General features: G+C 38.6%; 1 protein-coding gene across 3 annotated transcripts in view; it reads left to right on the forward strand.

Annotated features, from left to right (window-relative positions):
- The first annotated feature begins 550 nt into the window (after window positions 1–550).
- Window positions 551–24,495, forward strand: part of LOC131079630 (uncharacterized) — a 101,371-nt gene continuing 77,426 nt past the window's right edge. The window contains exons 1-7 of one of the 3 annotated variants that reach the window (XM_058017635.1): window positions 551–977; window positions 13,957–14,648; window positions 14,764–14,996; window positions 15,097–15,249; window positions 15,356–15,755; window positions 15,864–16,272; window positions 16,386–16,951. In XM_058017635.1, coding sequence (XP_057873618.1) covers window positions 15,696–15,755; window positions 15,864–16,272; window positions 16,386–16,951 — 1,035 coding nt within the window. In that variant the 5' untranslated portion in view covers window positions 551–977; window positions 13,957–14,648; window positions 14,764–14,996; window positions 15,097–15,249; window positions 15,356–15,695. Of the gene's footprint in view, window positions 978–13,526; window positions 13,692–13,956; window positions 14,649–14,763; window positions 14,997–15,096; window positions 15,250–15,355; window positions 15,756–15,863; window positions 16,273–16,385; window positions 16,952–24,495 lie in introns of those variants that run through there. The other 2 variants (XM_058017634.1, XM_058017633.2) reach the window with 2 other exon arrangements.

Genomic DNA, 24,495 nt, shown 5'->3' on the forward strand with positions numbered 1-24,495 from the left:
CTTTAAATAACAATTGGATGCATTTTCAACTCCACCTCCAAATCTACTAATAATATCAGTTAACTGAGCCAACCACTCTACTCAACAACACCCCAAATTATAAATTATCCAATAACTCTTTGACATCCATTTCGAATAAATATTATTTAAGAGGGAAAATATGAGTGATCCCATAATAGTGACTCCCAAGAAATCACGTCCAAAAAAGATATATTCTAGGTTTGAACTAGAATATGCTAAATTCAAATTTGAACCACCTAATCAAACTTGCCTCCAAAATTATGACCACAAATATGTAATAAAATATTGACCTTTTATTACAAATCTATTTGTCCTACAACATAACAAAAACTGAAGAAAAATTAAATTAAACATATTTTTATTTTAATTGACGAGGATAGCCAATTCACCAAATATGCTCTCCATCAAAGACTATCATCCAACAAATTGATTTACTTAGGGTAATAAGGTTGCCATTCAAATGATTTCCGAATGATATAGATATCATCACTTTGACACAATAAGAAAATATAATATTCATTATATATTTGAAAAAAAAAGCACTCAAAAACTGTTGTCGCACTAATCCGTCAAAGAGATAAACTCGCCCTCACATTTATTCTTCAAATGAAGTAGACAGTTAATTCACACAAATCCGGAGATTATATATAACTTCAGATTTCATGCTTGGCTTCGCTACAAGGAAGATGAATGGTACAAGTGGCATACAGATGCATGCAGCTGCAGTGCCTCACACTTTCTTCAAATTTCAGAGAATCAGAGCTCCTCCAATCGCATTGCATGTCTCCAATTCAAAGGAAGTAGCATCATCAACTTCTTTGATAAGTAGAAGAGCTGCAATCCTGGGTTTGGTGCTACTCCCTTCATTAATTCAACCCACTGTACCATCTCCTTGCAAAGCAGAGGTTGAGGATGAAGACCAACAAGAAGAAGACAGAGTCGTCCAACTTTTTCAGGTTCTTCTCTGTTCTTAACATTTCTTGGTTTTGTGATTGAATTCATTCAGCGTTCGTAAATTTGCAGTTAATTCCGTTCAATACAGCATGCTTTCTGTTATTAGGCTGATTCAAATCTTTTTGTGATTAAATTCTGTTGTTTGGTAAATGGAAACAACCAACCACCCAATAAATAAATTTCCTATTGTTAACATAATATATGCAGCACGTTCATCGAGTTATGGCGTAATGTTAATGGAGCAACTTATCTTGGTTCAAATCTCATTCATAGAGATTGCATAATTTCATCAGACATTTCGTAAGGTTATTTCCTCTAGATTAACAGGGTCTTCGTTTTGTTTTAATATTGCATGAAAGTCGTCTACAACTAATCTTTCACAAGGGACCCATCAGAAAAACCCATAAAAAATTCCAAATTTAACAGTGACAATAAGAAAAAAAACCTAAGACCTCCAAGAAACAGTTCACCAATACGAGACTAGTTTCAATAGATCTCCACGATTCTTTATTTCTTTTAATATTGTATGACTTTTTTTCTATAAATAAGTCCTTACAAGAGACCTATCACTAAAAACCATGAAAAGATCCATATATAACAGCAGCAACAAAAATCTGGTGTCTCCAACCAAAAGTTCAACAATACCGTATGACTAATTTTAATAGGCCACACAGGGTTCATAACCACTATCACAGCCATATGAAATAAAAATAATCTACATCGACCATTTCTTAATCTGCATCATTCAACTTATTGCCATTTTGAGTGATTGGGGAGCAACACTGTGTTGCCCCACATTTGAAATACCCAAAATTTGAACTTTGAATTGGTCCTAATGTTGTATGAAGGCTCAAATATGTATCTCTGCAAAATGAGTGAGCATGTCATTCAAGGTTGTCATTCTTAACCTACATTGTTGTCAATCATAAATATGCCAGTCAAAATGTGAAAAGTGGATGAGTTTTGTAAATTACAAAGAATTGAGGGAAATCATTTTGTGAACATGTCCTAAGCATCATTTTGTGCCATATGACCAATTTTTGCTTGAATCCAGTTCACAGTTTGCTATATTTTAAATTTTCAAATTTTGATGTCCCTCGCTCTAAAACAATTAAAATACCTCACCCTAGGTTTCGTCATGAGGACTAAATGATATTATATGCTCATTTTCATACCTTGAAGGTGTGTTTCGAATTTCGGAGCCTAACTCCTTACCAATTGAAAGTTGTGGTCATATTTCCTAAATCAAGGCATTAAAGTCTAAATGGGAAATATTTAAATTATTCTTTTGAAAATAATTCCAATATTTTAAATTGTTTTCAATATATTTCCCATTTTGCTCTTTTTGAAGAGAAAGAGCAATCAAAAGTCTTAATGTAGGTTCTGATGGAGTAGTTGCAAGTGATCCTTTGCTCAATGCCCTTTGTTGCTCACAAATTTCATATTTCTAACCTCGAAGGTTAAAAATGCTCAAAAAGTGAGCCATCCTAACCTATTGCTTTGAAAAGTCAAAATCCTAACCTTGGAAGGTTAAAAATGCTCAAAAAGTGAGCAATCCTAACCTAATATGCACAGTTGCTCAAAAATCCTAACTTTCTAACCTCTATTCGAGCATTGAAAGAAAGTTAGTTATGTTCATCCATTGAACATGAGTAATATAAGGGTTTATTGGATGGGTTGCTGTTGTGCTGGCAAACAAAGCTACTGGTTTGAACAAATCCTTTAAAGAGATGTAAAATCATGGAGAGCGATGATTGCAGTTGCCATGTCAACATATTTGCAAAATGTGGAAGCATAGAATTGCAACAATGCTTTAGTAGTCAGCAGAAGGTATTGGAGTTTGTGATGCAACGTCGAATCAATTAGAGAATTAGCATGCGCTATTGTACCAAGTCTGGCACCAGGCATACTATAGTTTCATTACCAATGTCACTGCCGCCTCGTTAGAGCAAATTGAATAACTGGCGAAAGGAAAGCAGATTGGATGGGATACTGCCTCCCATTTCTGCAGTGGCTAGGAGAGTGTAAAGTCCTTTACTTCCAATCAATCCTCGTGGTGGAGCTTCGGCCTTTCTTCACACCTTGCACCATCAGATCAGTCATCCGTGTTACGGCTCGTTACCCGCACTCCAACTACCGGGAGCCAAATGGATCAATCAATATATAGCTGCGAACATACCTAGGGCATCTGAACCTATAGTCACTATTTAAACAATAACTCAAAGAGATACCATCACCGAGAGTGAAATGAAATGATTGCAGAATACAGCCAAATGGATTTGTTGAAGCGGCTTTAGAATTTTTCAAGTAAATGTGCAATTGATAGGTCGAAGCCAAATACTGCCACCTTTGCAATTGTTTTTCGTGATTGCACTAAGGTAAAGGAATTGAAATAAAACATGGACATTGCAACCGAATTTCTCAATAGAAGACCTCGAAAAGATGTATCTCATGGGATGCAATGCTCACAACAATGCATAAATGATTTGTTGAAAAGGCTCCGTAAACTCTCAAGTTGATGCAAGATGTGGATGCGTAGACAAGGAAAGTTAACTCATCGACAAAATTCTTCAAAGAGATATCATCTCATTAAAGGCTGCGGTCATGAGATAATAGCAACACCAAACTGCTGGAAAGGTGTAGTAGCCATGAAGTTCACTAAACACGCGTGCACAATATGAAACCATTCACAATGCACCCAAATCGTTTGATAGCGCTCCTCAAAGATATGCCTTCTCATGATCTACAATGGTTGCTGGAAATACTCAAAATCAATTTATTGAAAAGGATTTAGGAAATTGGAGTAATGTATTTCCAAATTCAACTCATCTACTCAATGTTGCAGAAGACAAAGAAAAGAATTATTCATTGGCCACCCTAGTGACAAGTTGACAAGTTCCCAAGAATTTGTATACGTGGATAGGATAAAATCCCAAGGCAGAAGATAATTTTCTCAAAGTTGTTGACTTTCTTAAGGAAAGTGATCAAGTGAAGAGCTAGTCATTGCAAAATTTTCTCATTGTTGATATGTGGGCTATCATTGCAAACGATATTATCACTATGTAGATTCCAATGAAATAGCATTCATGTTTGCAAGTTGTGATTCTCTATGGAACAAATGAAAAAGGTAGATTGAAAGTCACAAGGACTTGTAATGAAGTTAGAAAATGTGACATCTACAAAGTATTTCGGAGTTGATTTTCATGATCTCAACTTGAGGAATGGTCTAGGTAGCTTTTGTTAAAGCTGCATCATTTGTAAATTCTTTTTGGATATTCCCTTTAAGAGGTGTAATGAGAATTTGACAGGTTTCAATCTTCTTGGTGGTGATTTGTGGTTAGTTACAAAAGGTGGATATTTTATTGCATGCAAAGGAGTAACTTTCCAAGTTGAAGTTGGAGTGATTTTCCTTGAAGATCAAGTTGTTTGTGATTGCAAGATGACACAGTGCTCACTTTGACTAAATTGACGACTTGCTCATTCTTTCAACGAGTGTTTCCACTTATCTTTTTGAAAAAGTGATTATATCACTTATTGTAACTAAGGTTATAATTTGGGCTTTATTTTTGTAAAAAGTTAGGTTAATCCTAACTTGTCTTAAAAAAAAAAGTAGTTATCGTAAGTAGTTAACTTAGGAAGCTATTCTAAGTAGTTACACAAAGGGTTTAGATTAAGTGGTTACAAGGTAGTTATTCTCTCAAGCCTATAAATACAAGGCTTTAGCATTGTTAAGGGAGGGATTTTTTACAGAGGGGAAACTCTACTGAAATTCTAGGAGAAACTTGTAATGACATTTTGATTTGCACTATGTATAGAAAGGATTTTGGACTTGTATATTTCCAAAAGGATAATGAAGAATACATCTTAGTTCGTGTGTTCTAAATGTATTCATGTGTTATCATTGCTGATTTCTCGTATGTCAAATTGGTATTCTTTTTCTGCATATGTTTTTTGTACAATTGATGTAATGATACACAAGCAACCTTTGGTATCTTAGTTTGAATGTGTTGAAGTATCGTATCTCTGTGTATGTTGAGATTTGTCATTCTTCTTTATCGTCATCTCATGGTTAAGCGTATTATGTTATAAACTCCCCTTGTAATTTGTTGCAAATGTTGAGAAATCTCAGTTGATGTTTGTATGTCTATTGTTGGGGTTTCTATCTTTTATTTCTTTTTAGTTTTATGTTTTCTCCTTTATGTACTTCAGGTTAAAAGTACACAAAAATCCCAAAATACCCCCATCATATGAGGGAGCTGCCCCTCTCAAACGCAGAGTTTGATTGCAATCTCTCCAACTGTTGGAACGGTTGGCACTGCTCTTTGGGCAAATAGGGTCAATTTTTGAAGGATAATTCACAGTGACAAATCTGTTTACCAACACACTGTCAACCAGCTCTTCTGTTCTTAAATTAACACTGCTGGCTTCAATGACATCATATCTTTGATTCCTTTTCTCCAAAAAAAACCTGTTCCAGATTGCAAAGCACAGAGGTATTAAGAATGTGGCTGAAGCTTCAACCCAAACCACATTAACGGCAACCCATAACTTCATCCATGATTTGCAAAGAAAATATATAGGATCTGCATTGTTGAAATATTAGTCCTTGATGTTTCTGAAATTCATTTAGAAGACATTTTCAGTAAAATTTTGGCATAACAAGTCTTTCCATGACCAGTTCAACTCCATTCACAAGGAATGAACAACATCCTCTAATGACATTCTGGTTTTGCATTTATGTGAAATTTAGATGATCATCATCTCCAGAAATGCATATCTTTATAGTTTGAAATATTACTTCCTGATGTTTCTGAAATTCATCGAGGATACATTTTTCAGTAAAATTTTGGCATGACAAGTCTTTCCATGATCAGTTCAACTCCATTCACGGGGAATGAGCAACCCCCTGTAATGACATTCTGGTTTTGCATTTATGAGTAATTTAGATGATGATCATCTACGGAAACATATATCATTAGAAATTGGATAGGCATGCTTCTTGATGCATAGGAAGCATTGAGACTCTTGGTTTTTAAAACTTTACCATTCACAGGCATCAGTTCATTCCTTATGGGATTGGGTTCAATCAAACCTTCTGCCTTGTGGGGCCTCTGCTGGTTCTGGTTTTAATCAATGTGATGTTTGTAAATTGCAAGCTGTTAACTGCAGTGGCATATCCTATAATGGGCTTTGACCATGTGCAGGACTGGAGTGATTCCTCCTGCAATTCTGAAGTCACTGATGCAATCACTGTTGGAGAACTCCAGTATTTAGATTCAAACTCAAGCAACTCCTGAGTGTGGTGTGCTTTTGAACCTTGAGCCTCACTGGTTTAATACAAAAAATACCAATTATGGGATTTTGTTAATCATTAATATTTACCTTCTTTCTGCAGTCGAAACATAGCCATTCTAGTAAGCATAGGTTTGCATTTGAGCTGTATGCTTCACCAGATCAAATTAAAATTAGAATAAGCAGCAGGCTGCAGCTAATAGAATATCAAATTGGGTAATAAAAAATTATGTAGTAAACATTAATATTAAAATTAAGGGGGAAAATGAGATATTTATTAGAATTTCAAGTCAAGACTTCTCCCACAAGCATCTTTCTTAAGAAATGTTCCAAAAGGCTAGCAGATCATGCTTTTTACATATTTTTAGCCAGATGTATGGTGCACATTCAAAGTACAACTCTCAGTGCTATAAAAATCCTAGGTACATATGTAAATCAGAACAAAAAGATAAATTTAGAAGTTGGGTTTAGATAGCAATGACCAGCATGAAAATAGTTATAGAGCTGATTATCCCATCTGTCACCAGCAGTTTTCCACAAGGTCATTCATTTGACCTCCTTATCACATCAAGTTTCTTTAATGGTCTTCTTGGTCCTATCCATCATCACATATATAAAAAGTCCTCGGCAACTTACTTTCCATTCACTCATCCTCAAAACCTTTGCTAGCAGTGCTCAATTGGATAACTGCCTCAGTGTCCCTCCAAAATGATTTAAGAAAAAGCAAGATTTGAATAACCATGGCATCATTGATTTGAATGTATTTTGATTTGTTCCATTTATTAGAGATAATCATCCATTTAAAATTCGTCCTTTGTAAAATAAAATATCGCAAGGGGATAAAATTGGTCGTATACTTAGTAGTGGTTAACCAAACAAGATCTTTGCTATCTATGAATTTATTCTTTAAATTGAAGACTTATTCATGACTATTGATGTACATTGTTATGTTCTTTTCATTTTGTACAATGTTTCGACCAATTCAATTTGTCTAATGTTAATCTAGCATCAAGTCTAAAAATGGGTAGTACAAGATTTCAAACTAGTAGGGTGTCTCTAGATCAGTAGTTCTTTCTGTTGCCCTGTTGTTTGCAGAATTCCTCATCATCATGATTTCAATATATCATAAAGTGTTTGGGAAATCGTTATTTTACTGAATTCATAAACATAATTTTGAACATAATGGCCACAAAGCATGAAAAAAGAAAATTCAGCAATGTCCTGTTTATTCCATGGATACAACCATTAAACATGATGGTAAAACCAGAATTTATTAATTTAAAATTTAATGAATGAGCACAATGTTTAAAAAATATTATATGTAACATATTCCAAGATTTGTCATTTTAGAAGTGGGGACTTTCAGGCCCAGGACAACAATGGTAATAGCCTCAAACACGACCTGCCAGTAAGGGGATTAAATACCATAGAAAAGGGTGTCAAAGCTGAAAATAACCTATCACTTTTCAGCTTGTGCGTAGACATACTTTTTCCTTTTTGTACTCTATTATTTATGCTAGGATTGAGGAATAGAATGAGATGCAGAAATCCATGTATTGGCACTGCTAATATACGCTAACAAGGAGAAGAAGATAGAGTTTGAGAAGGCAGATTGATAGTATATTCTTTGTTTCCATCTCTTGGTTGTCTTGGTATACCATGTGAAGAAGGAGACCATATTCTAGAATGGGAAGAGGACCTCTTTCTTGGTTCATTTTTTCCCTTTTGGCTTTATTTTCTTTAATGTACGTAATGTCCCCATTTTGAAATAAGATTTAATAATAAATAATAATAATAAGATTATAATATAAATAAAAATAATAATAAGAAAATATAATCACAAGTTAATTAAGTTTAATGAAAGGTCAAGAGGCATGTCATGAAGAGTTTTGTCTCCCTCAAATGTAAAGATATAAGAGGGAAGAACAAATCTTGTGGGGGAGGATCAAGTTTGGGATTTGGGATAATAAAGATGTTCCACGGCCATTGGAGATGAGGGGACGGGTTTCAAGGATGGGGGGACAAAGGGCCTAAGTTTGGGGATGGCGGGGGGATGGCGACCGGAGGCGGGGTGGTGGTGTTGATATACATATAGTACTTGGAAAACTAGTTGTGAAAAGATGCATAACAGTATAAGAATTACATTTCAAATGCAACTATAGAAAATTAGTAAAATTATAAAATAGCAAAATTTGAAATACTAAATACAAAGATTTATTGAATGTTAAACGAAATTGTCAAATTGGAGATTTCTATTATATTGAAAATATGAATATCTGATATCGTAAAGATGATTACATGATACATTGTTACAATGAGTAGCAATAGCATTACAATTACTAGCATGATATCGAAATAAGATTTAAGTACAAATATCAAAAGTTAAAATGTCAAAACTCAAAATGTAGTGAAGGGAGGCATCTAATCATTTGCAAACTCCTCATCACTGGAACTGCTGGACTCCTCACGGTCAATATCTGTCAAATTAACACCAACCAGCCCTGCATTTGAAGTGGTAGGATCCTCATCTACCTGTGATGGCTCCCTTGGCTTTACATCCCATTGTGCCATTAGACTCTCTTTGTACACAAGTGTCTTGTGGTCAATGAGATGCAAAGCACTATGTACAGCCACAAGCTTCTTGCTCTCTTAGAGATAAGTTTGTTTCTCTTAAAAGAATGGATGAAGATATATGTAGACCAGTTCCTCTCATCAACTGAAGAACTAGAAACCTGGGATAGCATATGGATTGCTAGAGTGGTAGTCAAAGATTTCTAACCATGACAATTCCACCGCAAAAGTGGGTCTTCCTATGCCATAGTTTCTATATCTAGCTTTGCCATGCCTGAATAACCCCTAAGAGTGGCAAATTTCGTCCACTTAGTGCGAATTATGCCGGCATCTCTAGAATCATACATCTCTATGCACCTAAAGAACCCTGCCTTCACCTTAACATCTTGAATCGGTGTAACTCTATCGGGCCTAGCCTTGTACCACTTAGGATTCAAGGCATGGGCAACCATATGCAAGGGAGTGCTGAGCTTGTCCCATCTGCGCTAAATGATTGGCCGAATGTGCTCATTGTAGAATGCTAAAGTGGGGTTCTTCACTCTCACAACATCCCTCATCTGGTCAAGCATAGAATCGATGCACTCATACACCTCTCCAAGGTTAGTTGCATCCCCATCCCCATATTTGATGACCTGAAAAACCGGAGCAATGATGGAGACTATGTATTTTGCATCAGTCCAAAACACATCACTCTTCACAATCTCCTTCACCCTTCTCCCCTGCTCTGTTTTCGCCTTGACCCACCTATTTCAACCACTTCTCTAATTGAGTCAATTTTCCCCATGTCCTTGAGTGCATTTTTCATGGAATGCACACAACATGGAGTCCACCAAATATGTCTATAGGCTGCCTCAATAAGTTTCCTTGCTTCTCTACACACATGGGCTGCATCTGTCACTACTTGGACCACATTTTGTGGCCCAACCTCCTTAATAGCCTTCCTGAGGACCTATTGATGTGTTTTTTAAGCACAAAACATTTCAGAATAAAATACCAAGGTAATTTACCCTCTCTTGAACAAAATCACCTTAGATGCTAAGAATGAGATCAACTAAAATGATTCCAAGGTTTCTACATGTCAGGTCTTGACGAGTGGATAACTCAATGGTTGATGTGAATTGCTGTGTTTCACTTGGGGGCTTACGCAAATATTTGGATTATCATGAATGATGCGGAATAGGTGTGCTGTCAACTTAAGATTTATCAATATGGCTCTGGATTTACTTCTTACTAAAAAAATGGGCAAAAGGAATAGGGTTTAGGAAGTCTATTCTAAACCTAGGAATGTAGGAAATGATGAATGGATCTAGTGGAGCCAAACTAGGCAAGGTCTCACAATTAGGTATTGACACAAGCTTAGTACAATCGTCTAAGGTATACTTAAAGATTTTCAGGCTATCACCATCAAACGTTGACACCATCCAAGTTGATGCTTGTCAAGGGACGCATAATAGTTGAAGTTAAGCTTACTTAAATTTCTAGTTAACCACACAAGGCGCACTTACCAGCGACAAGAGGCTAGTGGTATGGATTAAGGATTCAACACAAATAAATTCAACAAATCTTTCACTCAATCTAACATACATGAAAATAAATTCTAATCTAACTTAGAGGAATTGAGAACCATGAATGCAAATACAACACTTGAAGAGCAAAATCACCAACAATTGAACAATGATTAGGATTCAAATAGCTGTAGCATATACCAACAATTCTACAAAAACTCTCCCTTACAAATGAGAGACAAGGAGGCATATATAGAGTCTCTTACAAAATGGATGGCCCAGATTGATCTAAGATCAACGGCCGAGATCATGCCAACAAAACCCTAGAATTGCCCTAATTAGGGTTACATAAAAAATGGTGCCACCAACATATGGCCCAATGAAAAGATACCTAGTCATCAAATAGGGAATCTTCTAGAAGATTCCTCCCTGCATCTCTCTCTCTCCTAACATACTCCAAGAATCTAGCCAATACTGAATCTAACTCCTCCATGGAAATGCTAGGCAAGGTATCTTGCTGTAAATCAATCACGTCCAGTGAATCCGAGCAAGCATTCAAAGTGTTCTCCCATTCTGGCATGAGCTTCTGCGACTATGAACATGAATCAACAAAGAGACCAAGTCATCTATCTGACTCTTCTTCAAAGAGTCCAACTGGCAAAAATACATAAATTTCATCTTGTCTCTTAATTCGGCTAATTGTAAACCACTAGCATCACTAACATCAACACCCAATAATTCCTCAATCGAGGCAAGGATCTTCATCTGAATGTCTTGAATTAACCCTTCCATCTCCATACAACTCGACTGGGCGTTCTCATAAGTTGATTTCTTTACGGCTAGTGAACAATACCAGCCATGGAAATCGTATCTGTCTCCACTGTGCACAATGTTCTCGCTGACCAAGGTGGAATTAGGAATCTTCTTCAAAGCCTGGAGGTGTGGAATAGTCTTGTCTTGGATAGGCTGGAATTCTTCCCAAACTCCTTCCAAATACTGGATTCTGAATACGAGCCCTGTTGTCCTATCATATGCATGGACAAACTGAGTGAGGAAACCATTTGCCTACTTTCTTGTGCTCTCAATCCACTTTTCCACCTCCGAGTGTGTACTTCTCACCACCTCACAGTATGAATGTATTCCATGGTCAACTGCAATAGGGGAAATAAGGGTGGGATTTCCATGCCTTGTTCCTGCAATATACTCTCTGAGTCTAATATTCTTTTCTCTGTACCTTTCTTTCTCCGCAACCTCTCTGCCTAACCTCGCATCGATTGCCTGGAGGTTTTTACCAATCTCCTGGAATTCTTTCTTTCTGGATGTACGACCAAGGGCAACTGAAGTGATCTGGAAATCCATAGGAGTAGCAATATCTGCTGTCACGCCTGCAATAGGAACAACAATCTGTGCAATCCGCATTCCTGTCTCATCTCTAGCTATGTGCGACAAAATCTCCGCTCTCTTGAGCTCCTTCTCCTTAGCACTCCTAGCTAGGTAGTCATCAATATCATCAATAGGCTGTACCTCTATCATTTGTTTACTTTTCTCCATACTTCTCATCAGCCATTTAGGAATAGCGGCCATCTCCATACCATCATTGAGACATATTTCTCGATCAAGTCCTCTCAATGCCGAGATAACATCATCATTATCATCAAGACTATTCTTGGTCCAATCATATACCTCATTTCCCAAGCTAACTTCCAAAAGGACAGTAGGGGATTCCGACTGATCATTATTCTCATCAGGAGGTGCAGATGTCGCTGTGGCATGGAACTCCTGAATATTCTCTGGTAGTATCACTGTGTTGGAACACTGTTGAGTCTCCTTGTTCGGTTCTGTTACTTCAATCACTTCGATTGATGAGACACTGGGAGGGGGTGAAGGAATGATAGGCGGAATGATAGTCTTATGTTTCTTCTTCACCTCCTCAATCTTCTTCCCTCTAGCCTTGACTTCTCTTGACGCGTTCTTCCTTCTCTTGGGAGCTTGACTCTCTTCGTTTGCATGAATCCTGACATCACTGATAGTCCTCTGATCATCCTCGGAAGTAGACTCTTCCGGCTTCATCCTTTCATAAGTGAAGGGAACACCCATGTCAACTAATTTGTTCATTTGTATGTCTACCCATATGCGGGAGAAATTCAAAACCTCTCTCATCAATATATTCAGGTCAATCTCCTCTGACTCTGACCAGTTAGGCAATAAGATTGCCTTCTTCATTTCACTCTCATACTGTGGATGTGTATGATCTCTATCATCTAATACTTGATCAGGAATGAGGAAAAGTCCACACTTCCTCATAAAGTCCACTGACATTCTGGACCACATTCTTCTCTTCACTGCTTGTTCGTCCATCAGGTTAGCCCAATAATCTTCTATATCAATTTTGTGAGTGAACTTCTCTCCCCTGATCCTTCCGACCTTCTTGTTTGGATCAAATCTTTCTCTCTTCTTATACGTAGCAAATCGATAGAATGCAAGCTCCTTACTCGCAGTGCTGGCGGCTATGGCGGACTGGCAAATCTCTGATGTTTTCCCAACTGAAATAGGGAATGTCATTCCTGTCCTGTGCTTCTCTCTCTGGATAACATCAAACTCTAGAAGCTGTCTTACCACTTCCAACAATATCATTTTGTCGGTTGGATACCTAGGAAGTCTGTAGGGTTTAGATTGAAACCCATGAATCCTAAGGTATGTGAAAGTGGGAAACTGTATATACCACGATCCATACTTTTCTATTAACTCTGTTGCCTCCTTGGACAATCTTCCGTGGATTCTACCTTGCAGCATCCGTGTGATGTACATAGTGAATGCATCATTCACGCTCTTATAGTCTTCAATTCTATACATGCTTAGCTGGGGGCATAGAAACGGGACTCGCCCAGACTCGCCTGGACTCGACGAGTCCGAGTACGAGTCATGCTTGGCGAGTCCTAGGGACTCGGATTCGGACTCGTCCGAGTTTGGCGAGTAAAATCGCCAGACTTGCCGAGTTCGCGAGTTCGGCTCAAACTCGCCAAACTCAGCGAGTCCCGAGCCCCAAACTCGGCCGGCGTGGGCCAAAAGTAAAACACAAAAAAAAAATTACTTTGCAATGTTTTTTTAATTCCGTTTTTTTTTGTTAATTATCTTTTATCCCTAAAAGTGACTTTCATTTCATTCACTTGCAAAAAAAGGAGTAAAGTGAGTTGGGAAGAAAAACAAGGGTGCATAGAAGAAAAACCAGCGAGGAGGAAGCTCAAGTTTTCTTCAATTTGTCACATTGGAGCTACATTGTGTTTGGATTTGGTGCATCAAGAGTTGGATAGGAAGACTTTGTAGCTCATTTCAAGCTTGTTGTAAGAGGTAAGATTGTTTTTTTGAAGATTAGTTTGTTTCTTGTATGCAAAAATTCCATTTTCTATTCATTTATTTTGAAAGTTTTACATTTTCTTTCAAAATATTTTGTATGTTTGTATGTAGCATGTAGTATGTAGTTGTAGTGTTGTACTATGTAGGGTTTGTAAATTTCCTTTTTTTAAAAGTAGGGTTTGACAAACCCTACTTTAGTTCTTTTGAATGTATGTAATATGTATTAATTTTATTTTGTATTTGTAATGTTTTATTGCAGCAAACTTCACTTTAGTATTTGCCTCAACTTCAAGTTTCACAAAACTATCCTAAAATGTCTACTTCAGCTTCTAGACCCCCCATTAGAAAGGACCCTACTTGGAAATATCATGAGGATTTTCTAGGGCAAGGAAAGGGGCAAACAAAATGTATGTTTTGGAAAACAATATTCCATGGAGGTATATATAGGCTGAAATACCATATTGCTGGTGTGTGTGGAAATGATGCCGAACCATGCCTAAAAGCAGTCCTTGAGGCCGTACATGAATGTTATGTAATGGTTGAGGAAATTGAAAGGAAAAAGAAACAAAAGGAGGATTGAGTGGCCATTGGGAGAGAGACATTTTTAGGAAGAGGGACATAGTTAGGTTGTGTTGGAGGCCCTTCTTCCTTACCTCCATATCGTCCCATTCAGTTTGCTACTGCTGGTGTTTCCGCTTCTACTTCTGCTTCTATAAGTGGCAGTGCCACCGCCACTTCTCATGCTCCTAGCACTAGTAGTTGTAGTGGGAGTGTTAGCACTGGACCTAGGATTCGTAAATCTAGGTTGGATTCCTTCTTTGTGCCTCGCACTACTCCTGGGTCCCAATCGTCGCTTGAGGGCATGGGTTGGAACAAGGAAGTCCATGATGCTGCTAAAATGGCAGTTGGTAGGTTTTGGAGCTACAATTGTATTCCATTCTTTCTAGCCAGGTGAATGCTTTACTAACTTTTATGTTTGATAACTTTGATTGTTTTAATTTTTATACTTAACTTATCTCATTGAATTTTTATACTTAACTTATCTCATTGAGTTTCTTTGCGACAGGTCTCCTTATTGGCAAGAAATGGTTGATGCTATTACCATATGCGGGGCGGGGTTCAAAGCCCCTAGTGAGAGTGATTTGAGGGGACCCATTTTGTCTCAAATGGTGGATGATGTGAAGAAGGATTTAGATGAACAACGCCAGATATGGAGCACTAAAGGTTGCACCATCATGACTGATGGTTGGACGGATAGGAGAAATAGAACTCTCCTTAATTTTCTTGTTTCTTCCGCAGGTGATTGATTAATTTTAGTTTCATATAGTCTTTAATTTTTTATTTTTTATTTAATGGTTTATTGAATGATCATTGACCTAACTTAATTTTTTTATTTCAGGGGGCACCGTTTTCATCAAGTCCATTCATGCCTCCGCCCATTGCAAGAATGCCACCTACCTATGTGAGCAGATAGAGGAGGTGATTGAAGATGTGGGTGAGGAGAACATGGTATAGGTGGTGACCAACAATGCGGCAAATTATGTTGCTGCGGGTAAACTTTTGATTACAAACTAATTTTGTTTGCAAATTAATTACTATCTTGTAGTTTGTACCTCCATTAATTACAATTTACAATGCAACAAATTATGTTGCTGCAGGTAGACTATTGATGGAGAGGCACCCATCTATAGTTTGGACTCCATGTGCTGCTCATTGCATTGACCTCATGTTGGAGGATATTGGAAAAATACCATGGGTCAAGAGATGTGTAGAAAGGGCAAAAAATGTCTGCAAATTTGTATATAATCATTCATGGGTGTTGGCTCTTATGAGACAATACACAAAGCAGAAGGAGTTAGCTCGTCCAGGAATCACAAGATTTGCCACAAAATTCCTTACATTGCAGTCCATGCTTAGGTCTAAGTCTGCCTTGAGACGTATGATTGTTGGTGAGGAGTGGTCTCCTCATCCTATGCTACCACCCCTGCAGGGAAAGATATGACAGACTGCATTTTTGATGAGCAAGACTTTTGGGTCCCTTGTGATGAGATAGTGAAGGTAATTTTTTAATAAATTCTACAATTTAACTTCATGTTTTATAACTTATTATATGTATTCTCTTATTTGCTCATTTTTCTAAATTACACAATATTTTCAATTTTGCAGTTTGTTAAGCCCTTGGTGGTTTTGTTGCGAGTTGTGGATGGAGATAAGCCCGCAATGGGCTATATATATGAGGGCATGGATAGGGCGAAGGAGGCCAACAGATTCGTCTATGGAGGAGATGAGAGCAAGTATGGTCCCATTTGGGAGATCATTGATAGGAGATGGCATCATCAGCTTCATAGGCCCATCCATGCGGCAACCTATTATCTGAATCCGGCATTCTGTTTTATCCCTTCTTTCAAGGCTGATGTGGAGGTCCATAATGGGCTATACGCAATCATGGAGAAGATGGGACCTGCCGGTATTTCTCAGATAGACCTTTTTCGAGAGCTACAATTGTTCTCAGGTGCACAAGGGGAGACCTTTTCTCGTCCTGTCGCCAAAGACGGTAGGACAACTATGATGGCAGGTAAAAATAAATTGTAAGGCTTAATTTTAGTTTTATTCAATACTATATTGTAACTTGTTAAATGAGTTCATGAGTGAGACTGATTTTATTTATTTTTCTCATTTCAAACTCAGATCATTGGTGGAGCTTTTTTGGCCCAGAGACACCAAATATTCAGAAGTTGGCCATTCGCATCTTGAGCCAACCATGTAGCGCATCAGGTTGTGAGCGCAATTGGAGTATGTTTGAGCACATACACTCCAAGAGGCGCAATAGATTATCTGTGGAGAAGATGAATGATCTCGTCTTTGTTCACTACAACCTCCGCTTGAGAATGAGAAAGAATGCATTAGTTGACATCTCTCCTATCATTCTAGATGAGGTTGATCTTGAAGCAGAGTGGGCCAATGAGAATCAGACAGCTCCTGGGACTCCTACAGCTGTCTTTAGTGATGATGACATTGATTGGATCGACCAGGTAGATATAGAGGTTGAGGCTGTAGCCATGGCAGAGGAGGAGCAAAGAGCACGAGCAGAGACAGGAAATACTGAGACTCAGAGTGACACAACTGTTCCTGATGTTGGTGAGCATGGCATGGTGTCACGGGGAGCGACTATGGCTGCTGAATCATCCAGGACCTACTTTAAACGCCTTCGCAGGGGGCCAGGGCGAGAGGGTGCACGACCCTCAGAGCCATAGGTTTGTACACTTGTAGTTGTATTTTGTATTTACTATTTACCTTTGGTATTTGTATGAAACATTTGATGATCATATGATGACATGGATTTTTTATTCCATGAGTTTTGTAATATTGTATACATTTGACAAAATTTATATATCTATGTTTGTTATTTTCTTCAGCTACAATTTGTGTTTATGCTTATGTGATTGATGTATACTTGTGTATGTAATCAAATGAGCCGAGTTTGATGATGTTTTTGTGTCTTTAAGGTGTATTCAATAAAGGGTGTCTGAAGCAAGTTTTAAATCTTTAAAAATCTCTAAATTTCTTGAGTTTTTCACTTTCTCGAGTCCAGCCGAGTCTGACGCCAAGTCTCAAGTTCGAGTCCGAGTCGGCCTTGCCGAGTCCGAGCCGAGTCCGAGTCCCGTTTCTTTGAATTACCAGCAATCACACGACCAACTGAATTTATCCACATGTAGTGATCCTACATATATGAACCTTGGAGTCTTCTTGAATGATCCTTAAGCTAATCTTGAGCATCCGAGAGATTTTGTTCAAGAGAGGATAAGATACCTTGGTATTTTATTTTGTGTTCGCATGTGCCTAAAAAACACATCAACAGTACTATCAACAAGTTATATTTGGAATTGCTCTTCATTTCCCACTAAAAAAGTGGTAGAGGCCAACCTGTCGCCTATATCTTTATTTTGTATTGCTGTCCTCCCGCTACATAAGCGGTAGAGTAGGTTGTTTATTTCATTTCCAGTCCTCTAGCTGCATAAGCGGTTGAGTGATTGTTTGCTTCAGTTTCTTGGTTGTTCTTGGCTGGTTTATTGCCAAGTTGTTATCTGCATTTCTATCGCCCGCTGGATAAGCGGAAGGGGCTGGCTTGCCGCCCAAGCATTGTAATATTTCTAGTTGTTTGAAGCTAACGATCCCCTCAACACCGTATGCTCTCACCTTCCCATATTGGGCCCTTGGTGATCAGAAAGTGGAAGAAATACAATTCCAGCATTATTGTATTTTCATTTCCTAACCTTAACGGGTTCTTGTTGTGTTGTAACTAGAAAAAAATTGAAAAAATTAAGGGGAATATTTCACATTTTCAGTCAGGTTTGGGCCAAATCGTCTCATGTGAAGGAGCTGCGCCATGTTTTTTGATTGATCCCAGCCATTGGAGTTGTGTTTTCAGAGGTGTTCTCAGACTTCAAGAGAGAAGTTCAGAACTGGGACGTTATAAAGGACACCAAGATTCCACATTTTCCAGCCTTAAAAGGGGCATATTCAGACATTATACTCAGAAATCAGACTAGAGATAACATATTAGCATCCAAAATCAGTCATTTTCTGAGCATTGGCAAGTGTATTCAGACCTGGAAATGTGTTCCAAACAGCGAAATCCTTCATTTTCTGAGTTTATTGGGGTGTCTTCAGACTTTACCAATTTTGATCAGACTTGTATTGGGTCTGAAAACCAGGTTTTCGGAGGACAAATTTTCCAGATTTTGATCAAATCTCTTGTATTTTCCAGAATTTGTGTTACCTAATGTTGAATTTCTGATTTTCATGAGCTTACAGGTCTGAAAACTATTTGAAATCAGAACCTTAATTAATTTTGGAAAATTATTTGCGAGGACGAAGTGAGGAACATTGAAGTGTCTTGATGGGGTTTGAATTTCCACTCCATCAAATGGTGATCAAATCAAACAAAATTTTCAAGGACAATGAGTCCTGATGAGGGTTGGATTTCCACTTGAGGGCAGAATTACAAAGGGACAAATCGATTCAAATGAAGATCAATAACAAAGTAGTACCTATAGGCATCAAATTTCCACCAAGTGAATGGACAAAGATAATGCAGATGTTTTAAGAACTGATCTGTCCTTATAATGATCGATTTCCCACCAAAGTTGAAATAAAGTTTATCCCTTAGGTGTTTGATTCAACTATTGTTTGTTTTATAGGTCCTCTACAAGGAAGGGAAGCACGATGATCAACATTTCAAGGATGGGGAGAGGACTTCAAGACAAGGATTTCCGAAGGCAAAGATGTGGACTAGATCAAACATGAAGAAGACTTCACTTTGTTGGTGAACAAATGAAGGAAAGCAAGTTCAAGACATGAGTGCTGGGGATTTCACATTATGAAGGAGTAACTACATCAAGGAATCTCAAAGTCCGAGAACGTTAAGGAGGAAATAGTTCAAGGAACTCCCTAACATATGCATGAAATGCGAAGTATCACAAGGAATTCCAAACATCATGAGGAATGTTCAAGGCAAATTGATTAAGTCTACAAGGCAAGTTGAGGTGGCATCCCAATCAATATTTGTTCAATCAAAGGATACCAAATCAGCATTCATTCAAGGAGGGAATAGGTGACACGTGGCGCTACATCAAATATTATTTATCTTACCTACCCTCATCTCTCATTGGCCAATGTAATGGTTGTTGTATCAAACCCTAATTAGGGTTTCTATCTTTCGATCTTGGCCATTGATTGTGAATCAATTTGAGTTATTCATTGTGATGAGACCTCTATCTAAGGCTTAGGGCTCTCATTTGTAAAGGTTAATAGTTAGCAGTAGAAGAGTAGAAGATAGTTAGTAGTTAGATCATTAGAAGTTAAATTGTAGAGTAGGGTAGGAGAAGAAGAAATTGTTGCTAAGACTTGTAAATGAATACACTCTTTTCATTGAAGATATGGTGAAATGTGTTGGTTCAACAAGTTGCATGGTTTCCAATTCCCATTCGCTTTCATGTTTATTAGATGAATGAAAGGAATTGTGGATTAATGGTGAAATTCGTTTATTTATACCACTAGCAATTTGTTGATTGTAAGTTTGCCTTGTGTGGTCAACTGGAATCCTTAAATGAGCTTAACTTCAATTGCTATTCACACCTTGATGTGCATTGCCATGATGGTATCCTTGTTGTTAATAGTGATTTGAACATCACGTGCCTACCTTAGAAGATCACACTAGCTTCGTGGAGTTGTTCGTTGATGGTGAAGCAGAGCTTAGTTGAGTTTTACCCAATTATTCTTTTTCTAATTGTGATCAGCTTTGGTTGCTACTAGCCGTCGTCTCCCAAGTAATGCATTGTATGCTTTCTTCTACAATGGGATGACTACAAAATTCAAGACGAACTGCTGAGTCTTGATCATTACCTTTTGTGCCATTATGTAATGCCACTTACTGAGATCCTCCAATTTAGGCTCACTGATTATCAATTCAAATTAAGTTTAAGGGAATAATTCAGTATTAATTCTAATGATAACTCAAAGTCTATCTTAAACGAGTCTAAAAATGATAGTAATAGTGATTTCATATTCATATTATACAATAATATTCTGTCCTACAATTTTATACCGAGGTTAGTTATAAATAGATAAATCTCATGCTGTTATGATAATTGGAGTTTGAAAGCTTACAAATCCTGCTAGGACATAATGTTCCTACAACCGAATACTTAAACAAGTAGGATGGAATAAGAAGCACTTGATATGCTGAAATGGAACCCTACAGATCAATTAAGGAGTGCAAAATTATAAGATACATGATGTAATCAGATCTAAAGTCCTATTATTTATACAGTATGAATCTATTCATAGGAACATAATGTGGGGTAGAATGGATGGGTGACGTTCCCAAGAAGCCTTCTACCCTAGGCTCAAGCGCGGTTTCACCCCCTTGACCACAAGTGGCCAATGCCATCAATGAGGTGGCCTACCTAGAGTGACGCACTATCACCGTTCTCCTCCACTTCACCAAATCTGTCCCACAATCTAGGGTTATAGTATTCAGTTAGTATGACAGAAGGTAAATGACTTGTTACAACAAGGTGCCTAGGAAGCCCTTCCTTTACAGGCCCAAAGGCAACATCGTTATGCCCCTTTGGCTTCATGGGACTCTCCAGTCCAACCATGGAGTGGTGTGCCTTTAAAGGTGACCCCAACACCGTTCTCCTTACTGTAGCTCATTACCTTAGACCATACTTTCTTATTATCAGTTTACCAGAATTGAATATGTCGATCTATATGGGGTTCCTAGGCTTCAAGTATATTCATAACAAAATATGCAAGGATGTGTGTAAATATACAAATTGCAGTGATATTCTACATGCCTTATTGTGAAGAATTAATAGTGGCATTATTGCAGACTTACAAGTATCTATGTAGGTTCACATACCCGATATATGGTCCTTCAGTCTGCCTGAGGTGCTTGGGCGCTTTCCTTTCCTCACATCTTTTTGTATTCCTTCTGCTTCTCCCCAACAACCCCCTTCTAGCCTTGCAGCCCGATCCTAGATACTTTGGATGCTCGGCTAGATTGGAAGATTCATGTCTCTTGTTTGAGTGTGTTCCTACAAGGGGCGTGACTTGGCAATACCCAATTCTTAATGAATCAGTATTATTTAAAACCATTATCTTGTCATTAAGAAAAAACATAACATATGTTAGATATTAAATCAAACTAGGCATTAACAATTGTATTATATGTCAAGTTATAGTCAAATCGATTTTTAGATTAAATTCCAATATTTATTTTAATAGCTGAGTTCGTGGTGCTGGGTGTGGTTCGTGACAACCCTCCCCTCCTAAATTTGCTTGCCCTCAAGCAACTTAAGATTTGGATGCTCAAATATTTCATGACCTTCCCATGTTGCATCTTTAGTAGGCAGGCCCTTCCACTTTACCAGATATTCTTCAATGGTTTTATTTCTCAACCTTTTTCCCCATATATTGAGTATTATTTCTGGTTCCAAAATTAGCTTTCCTTCATCATCGAGTGGCGGTAACTCTGGGCATGGAATGATATGTTGTCCCAAAACTTTCTTAAGACGGGATACATGGAACACATTGTGGATTTTACTGTTTGAAGGCAATTCCAGTTTGTACGCCACTTCCCCAATCTTCCTTTTAATACCTTATAGGGTCCGTAAAAGCGGGGTTTAAGATTTTCTGCTCCACTGACTTTGAGTGATGATTTTTTGTATGGTTGTGTTGTGACCTAATTCACACATCGCCCCATCACAGATGGGGATGCCTTGTTTTCACTTTTTTTAGGTTGTCTTTGCTTTGCATTTTCATAAATCTTCATTTTGAGAGAGTTAAGAGTTAGAATTTTGAGGTCATTCCAGACCAGATTGAGAATTTATACTTAGAATTGAATTCAAATGCTGTCAAAGTGCTTAGAAGGTTCGAAGGATGAGGATTGCAATTGCTTTGGGTCATTTCTGACAACCTGCTACACATTTTGTCAGAATTTGAAAATCTTGTCTCTAGATATAAAAAGAAGGGTTTCAAATTTTTTTCTTTTTTCCGAGATTAGGGTTTTGTTCTTTAAGTCATTTTGATCCTACCCATGTCTTCAGATTCAAAATTTTTTGCTTCTAAGTGTAAAAAGCAGGGCTTTGAAAATTTATGCTTTTTTCGAGATTAGGGTTTCAATCCTCATGCCAAATTATTCCTACCCATGTTCTTAGATTTTGAAAATTGTCTTTAAGGGTAAAAAGCAGAATGCAAACCCTAATTAGGGTTTTGTTCCAGAAGATCAACCATTTTATCAGTTACCATGTTCTCAGATTTCGAAAATAAGGTCTCTAAGTGCAAAAAGCAAAATGGAAATCCAGATTAGGGTTTTTATTTAGATGAACCAGCAAGGTATGAACATGGCATGAACACTGTTGACCAAGTCAAAAGGAAGGCAAGAAAAATGGCACACTGAAAATTTCGCTGAGGTTGAAGAAATAAAAATGGCAGATAAGTTCGACAGGGCTCAAGGAATGGCAGATGATCAGTCAAAATCGTCCAAGGATGTCAAGCATGGAGGATGATTAAGCATAATCAATGTCCGCCAAGGCATAGTAGAATTGTCCAAGTAAAATTGTTCGACAAAAACTCCTATTGAGGGTTAACTAATCCATGGCAAGAGTTACTCAAGCTCCTGCTTAGGGTTAAGCTTATTCATGTTTTGCCCCTGAGGGGTGTGTGTGCATTCTGTGCATAACAGTACATAAATATAGGAAATGTGACAACACACAAAGATACAAGTGAGAAGAAATCATATGTTTGTATTCATTGATTCCAAAATGCCAGTACATTCAAAACACAGTTTCCTTTACGCTTATCCCATACATTGAAATAGAAGCCCAAGTACATCTGTATAGGTGTCGGTATAGGTTGTCCAGTGCCAACTACCAACAACCGTCAAGTAATCACTGACCCTTAACACACTTAACATTCTAATTACAATATGACATAATTACCCGACAACATCATCCCCCCAAAAAAGGTCGTCTCCTGATGACTGACAACAAAATGGGGAATGACACCAAGACAAAACAAGAAAAATCAAAGCTGAGGGGGTACAAAGGGCATCCCTGCTGAAGAAGGGGCCGACGGTGCTGCCACTGCCAACTGCTCCCTCAACTGGTGGATCTGCTGCATCCTATGCTTTAGATCTCGCTCAACGACCAACTACCTCTCCTTGGATTTCTTCACTGTAAAAACTGCTTCCATGAGCTCCTTGTGCTTGCTGTCCAACTCCTCAAGGGTAGAGGTGAGACGGGTCTTAAAGGCTGTCCGCTTTGCCACTTCCTGCGCACGCCCCGCCGTCTCCTGGACTAACTCTGCCTTGGCACGAGCCAACTCCTCCTCCAGACCAGTCGCTCGGGCCCGCTGTTGTGCCCACTCCATCTCCATTGTGTGTAGGTGAGTGACTAGCTCCTCTCGAGTTGTGATGGCCGCCACCCGCTCTGTCTTTGTTGTAGATGCACTATACTGGGTACGCCTGAGCTGGTAGTACCCGCCCCGGAAGGCTTGCTCTACCCGCTGTAGCAGCAAGTGTACTCCACTAGTCCCAACTGTCTCCTCACTCCTCCAATCCACCAACATCTTTGGAGTCTCCATGGTAGGCCAACCCCTGGCCTCAAAACATCTCCCAAACTCCTCAGCACACCCTCCCGTGGCAAAGGTGAGGAGACCCTCAATGACAGGTTGCTCGAGAGCCCGCTCCTGAATAGAGGCTGCCAATCTCTGTGCACTGGCCTCTATCTCCGCTGCCATCCTCTGCATACTGGCTCCCATCTCCGCCAAAAACATCTCTATGACCTCTGGCTAGCTCTCTGAGTCTGTAGTGGCCTGCATTTGTCGCTGCATCTTTGTCATCTCCTCCCCAAACCCAACGATGTCCTATAGGAAGTCCATCGCCAACTCTTGCCACCCCTCCTCCTGATGAGAACTACCCTCATCTAGGTCCACAATCTTAGGAAAAGGACGTGGTTGGGGTGAGGCAGGTGGGGGTCCCAGTGGTGGCATAGGAGGCATCTCATAGTGACCCAACCACTCATCCATGGTGGCATCATCATCTCTGCCATTACAGGCTCCCTCTGTACGACAGACTCAGTGCAAGGAGGTTCCCTGTGAACCAATGATACTGCTGGAGCTCCCTCTGCCACATTCGGTGCCTGAATCACTAGTATATCCCCTGCCGAAACTACTGTGGCGACACTAGAGCGTGTCAGCAATGGAGGTCGGGGTCTCAACTGTCCAAATCCTG

Source organism: Cryptomeria japonica, chromosome 8 (genome assembly GCF_030272615.1).
Source record: "Cryptomeria japonica chromosome 8, Sugi_1.0, whole genome shotgun sequence".
NCBI classification, from domain to species: Eukaryota; Viridiplantae; Streptophyta; class Pinopsida; order Cupressales; family Cupressaceae; genus Cryptomeria; species Cryptomeria japonica.